This window comes from Kryptolebias marmoratus, linkage group LG18 (assembly GCF_001649575.2).
Source record: "Kryptolebias marmoratus isolate JLee-2015 linkage group LG18, ASM164957v2, whole genome shotgun sequence".
Lineage (NCBI taxonomy): Eukaryota > Metazoa > Chordata > Actinopteri > Cyprinodontiformes > Rivulidae > Kryptolebias > Kryptolebias marmoratus.
In genome coordinates, this window is record NC_051447.1 from 4724933 (window position 1) to 4729731 (window position 4799).

A 4799-nucleotide genomic window follows, 5' to 3' on the forward strand; every position below is an offset into this window, starting at 1 on the left:
TTTATTATTAGTATTATTATTTCTATTATTATTTGTTTCCTTTTCCTTTGTTCTATTTACGTTGTTCATTTAAAGAATGTTTGACTGTATTGTTTTTTCATGATTAAGTTTGATGTAAAACTGAATGTTGATATACACATAAATAAAAATGAAAAAAAAAAAAAACGCTCCGGCAGCGGGAGGGTGGTGAAATGTAAACAGAGCTGTATTCAGCAGCTCTGGGCGCAGGAGAGGTGCGCCCTGAACGGTCCCATCTCTTGTACTGAAGAAGAGATACTGCGCATGTACAGCTTTTAACTAGAGTCTATGGACAAAGATTTTGCGCACCGGGGCGGAAATACGTCACCAGACAACGTCGAAGAACGAAACAACTTTACTTATTATTAACTATAAAATATTTATCTTCTACAACTAAAAATATATATACATATATTTCGAAATATTTTTAATGTACTATTTTATTTTTTTTTTACGTCTTATTCAAGGTAATGTGAGTGGTGGGGCGGCGCCCTCTATTGGCCAGCCGCCACTGTGTCTGACCTGCAAAACATTGAGAACATCTGGAGCTCCAGCAGCTGAAACCCTTGGTGTGGTCCTCCACAGTTAAGAACAAACTGGGATTCAGTTCAGTTTCTGTCACTTGGTTTTGTTTAAAATGATTCAAATGAATTTGTGGTTCCTTTTATCATTTATCAGTTTATATTTAGATGTAATTGTTTCATTTTTTTTGTTGCCACTTTATCAGAATTTGACCTCTTTATTCAGAGGAACTGATTACTTTTTTAGTTTGTGTCCATGTTCTCATCATGTTTGGTGTTAGAGCGGTTCTGTAAAAGTGAAATTAAAGTTCTGGTACTTCAGGTGACGAGTCTCGATGTTTCATTATGTCAAACTTTTTTTTTTTTAAATATTGAGAACGTCGTGTTTTTATTGACTCCACAGATGTTCAGACACAAATATCACCTCAAATCATTTTATTCTGCAGTCAGTTTCTGGACATTTTACATTATTTTTCTACAAAACAGTCCACAGTTCTCTGAGTGTTACACCTGGGAGGGGTGGGCGGAGCTGGCTCTGATTGGTCAGCAGGGACACGGCGTCCTGGCGTCCAGCTCCACCGTCAGCCCTTTGCTCAGGAGGAACGCTTCCTGTTTGGGTTCCCGACCGAGGAACTTCCTCAGCATCTCTGAGGCGTCCTCGGAGCCGCCAGGCTGCAAGATGAACTTTCTGTAGTCCAGACCCACCTGACGGACCAATCAGGAGACAGAAACTCAGCAGGGGCTCAAAAACAGCTGAAGTTCAACACGCATGGAGGTGTAGCGTCCTCCCGGCTCACCTGAGGGTTCATGATGCCGTCCTGCTTGAAGCGAGCATAGAACATATCCATGGAGAACACCTCACTCCACAGGTAACCATAGTACTGAGCATCGTAACCGCCCGCCAGGTGTCCAAAGGTGGCCGGCATGTTGGTTCCTGCAGAGACAAGGCCTGTGATGTCACTTCCTGTCAACTCTGAGGACAAACGCAGTTCGCCGTCACATGATTGCGTGTGTGAGACCTGGAGATGCGGGGACTCCTAGGATGTCCTCACAGAGACGCCCGTACTCCTCTGCAGGATCCAGGCCGGTTCTGGTGTGCAGAGCCTGATCCGTTTTGGCCAGAACGATCTGCCGCAGGTTGAACAGACCTGAGGTCACATGACACGGGTCACATGTTACTGCTGCGTTCTCAGTCAGAGCCCATCCAGAACCAGAACTCCAGTTTACAGAGTCATCAGAACTGTTCTGATAAACATTTAGAAAACTTCAGGGAGGACTCTACAGAGTTTACTGGCATTTCTTCAGAATGAATTATTTCAATACGAGGCAGCAGAGTTCAGGGGGGTGTCGGTACCAGAACCACGGCGGTTCTGCTGCTTCATGCTGGAACCTACCGGTGTTGGCGAGGCGGGACTTGATGAGTTTGTCCAGCAGCTCGTCGGGGATGGGTTTCCCGGTCTTGTAGTGTTTGGACATCCTCTGCAGAGGCTCCTTTTCCCAGACCCAGTTCTCCAGCATCTGAGAGGGAGCTTCCACGAAGTCCCGCTCCACGTGCGTCCCGCTGAACATAGCGTAGTCCGCCTGCAGACACACAAGAGCGTTACTCCCACCTTCCTGTCACTAACCGTCAGCAGAGAGGCGGACATCAGCCGACCTGAGCGCAGAGCTGGTGCATGACGTGGCCGAATTCGTGGAAGTACGTCTCCACCTCGTCGTGCTGCAGCAGCGATGGGGCGTCCGCCGTCGGCTTGCTGAAGTTGGCCACCATGGCCGCCACAGACATCTGGCGAGTCCCGTCGGGCAGCAGGCAGCCGGGCTGCAGGCCGAAGCAGGCGGCGTGACCATACTTCCCCTCGCTGTTTGGAAAACAAGCAGACAGAAAATAAGAATGTCCTGTTCTGAGACGATGATGTTATGGTTCTCATGTTGTTTGGGGTTTTCCAAAGCTGGTTCTGACCGGGGGTAGAGGTCCAGGTAGAACTGCCCGACTACCTGACCGCTGCTGCGGTCCTTCACGCAGTACAGGGTGACGTCAGGATGCCAGACGGAAGCCCCGCCCACCAGCTCGAAGGACAGACCCAGCAGCTCCTGGTAGATGTCCAGCAGACCCTGGGTCACCACCTCCATGGGGAAGAACTCCTTCAACAGGTTCTGGTCCACCGCGTACTGGGTCTCCTCCACCTGAGGAGCAGAGGAGGGAAGGAGTTTCTTTGCTTCATCGTCACTGATGAAGGCTGACGTGAGCAGCGCCACCATCAGGACAACCTGAGAACTCGTCTCACCTGGGTCATGAAGTACCGAGTGTCCCAGGCGTGCAGCTCGCCGTCAAAACCAAAACCTCTCTTCTCACACTCCTTCTCCTTCAGCCTGAGGATGACTGCTCGCTCTTCCTCACCCAGAGGCTTCAGCTTCCGGGACAAGTCCTCTGAAACGCAGAGAGGAAGAGTCAGAGAGAAAGACGAAGAGTCAGAGAGAGGAAGAGACAGGACTGGGACTGACCCAGGAATCCGGCCACCTTCTTCCCAGATTTGGCCATGTTCATCTCCAGGACGAAGTCGGCATGTGTGCTGAAGCCAAGCAGAGAACTCTTCTTAGCTCTGAGCTCCACCAGCTCCTTCAGGATCACAGAGTTCTCCTGAGAACACAGAGAGAACGTCTACAGATCAGAGCTGGAACAAACGCTCTGACCCCAAACCTTCCAGTCCAGTGGGATGAAACAGTTGAGATGCAGAGAAACTAAAGTGCTGAGTCAGCGTTCAGACTCTAGGAAGGACCATCAGGAGCTGTTTGTCTCCGTCCTCCTGCCTGGACAGGACACATCAGCAGAGACCACGGTGGACTCGTTTGTCCGTCTCACCTCCTTGCAGCGGGAGTTGAAGGCCTCCTCCAGCTTCCTCCGGGTTTCTGGGACGAAACATTTCTTCATGGTGGGGAAATAATGAGGATACTTCAGAGTGATCTTCAGCTTGTCCCTGTCCTTCTCCAGAGAGTTCAGGAAGTCCTCGGGGAGGCCACCTGAAACAGTTTGATAGTCAGAACCGGAACGGCTTGGATGGATCCAAAGACCCCGGAGGTTCTGGACTCACCCAGCTGGTCTCTGCTGAAGGACAGGCTGGTGGTGTCCTCATTCAGGTTCTTGTTGAAGTCGATGCACAGGTTGCTCAGCTTCTTCTTGATGCTCTTGATCTCCTGTTTGGAACACGTGACAGAAGATGTGTGTCAGGAGATGTTCGGTCAGGAACAACAGAACGAGTGAAATGAGCAGCAGCTGAACCTCCTGCGTCTCTCTGGGCAGGTGGAGGCCGTTCCTCCTCCCCAGTTTGATCAGTCGCTCCATGTAGCGTTTCGCCTCCGGAGTGAAGCTCTCAGAACTTGCCTTCTTCTGCAGAAACAAACGACAAAGTTCAGGGGCTTAAAGAACGTCTGCAGGTCTCATGTGGAACCAGAACCGGTGGAGGAACGAAGAGCTGAAGGTTTTGGGTCTAACAGCAAATAAACGAGTCTCCAAACTTTTCCCGATTCATTAATTTGATCAAAAGCTGCAAACAAATAATTCCACAAATGACTCTTTCAAAATAAAAGTCTGTTTTTAACCTGTTTATGTTTTCGAGACACAATTAAAACCAAAACACAGCTCATCATGAAGGAAGCACTGCGTGCTGATTGGCGGAAAGCCCCGTGACATCTGACCTGCAGAGCGACGATCCTCTGGTAGACATCCTCCCTCATGCTCATCTCCACGTCGAACTCGGACAGACGCTTGTCGGCGTCGGTGCTCGCCGCCCGGACCTCCTTACAGGGAGACACGTGCTGCGGGAAGTCCAACATGTTCCTCTGGACTGAGACACACAGGGGGCGGGGCCAAGAACACAGGGGGTGGAGTCAGACAGTGATGTCACCATGCTCTTATTAATAAAGCTGCCGATCCTCAGGAACCGTTCACCTGTGCAGGTAACACCATGACTACTACAGAACTTCCTGTGACCAGCAGGGGGAGCTGGATGACCACAGATAATTTAAAATAAAAACTTCTCTGAACTAAGAAACATCTTTTAATAAACTCCTTAAACTGAGCTCAAATGATTTAATACAAGAAAAAGAAACAATTCGATTAAAAGGGTTCGTCTGAAATTAAACAACAATATCTGAGGGACGACTCAGGGGCTGGATCTGTCCTGAGGGACGGCCCAGGGGCTGGATCTGTCCTGAGGGACGGCTCAGGGGCTGGATCTGTCCTGAGGGACGGCTCAGGGGCTGGAT

The 4799-nt window shown here is 49.7% G+C and overlaps 1 protein-coding gene across 2 annotated transcripts in view; it reads right to left on the reverse strand.

Moving 5' to 3' along the window:
- Positions 1 to 959: 959 nt before the first annotated feature.
- thop1 (thimet oligopeptidase 1) overlaps positions 960 to 4799 on the reverse strand; it is a 5945-nt gene continuing 2105 nt past the window's right edge. For both annotated transcript variants that reach the window (XM_017404499.3, XM_025003345.2), the window contains exons 3-14: positions 4230 to 4378; positions 3814 to 3921; positions 3626 to 3728; positions 3397 to 3554; positions 3039 to 3174; positions 2822 to 2964; positions 2497 to 2720; positions 2194 to 2395; positions 1934 to 2120; positions 1559 to 1687; positions 1337 to 1473; positions 960 to 1244 (exon numbers count right to left, since the gene is read on the reverse strand). In XM_017404499.3, coding sequence (XP_017259988.1) covers positions 1083 to 1244; positions 1337 to 1473; positions 1559 to 1687; positions 1934 to 2120; positions 2194 to 2395; positions 2497 to 2720; positions 2822 to 2964; positions 3039 to 3174; positions 3397 to 3554; positions 3626 to 3728; positions 3814 to 3921; positions 4230 to 4378 — 1838 coding nt within the window. In that variant the 3' untranslated portion in view covers positions 960 to 1082. The remainder of the gene's footprint in view (positions 1245 to 1336; positions 1474 to 1558; positions 1688 to 1933; positions 2121 to 2193; positions 2396 to 2496; positions 2721 to 2821; positions 2965 to 3038; positions 3175 to 3396; positions 3555 to 3625; positions 3729 to 3813; positions 3922 to 4229; positions 4379 to 4799) is intronic.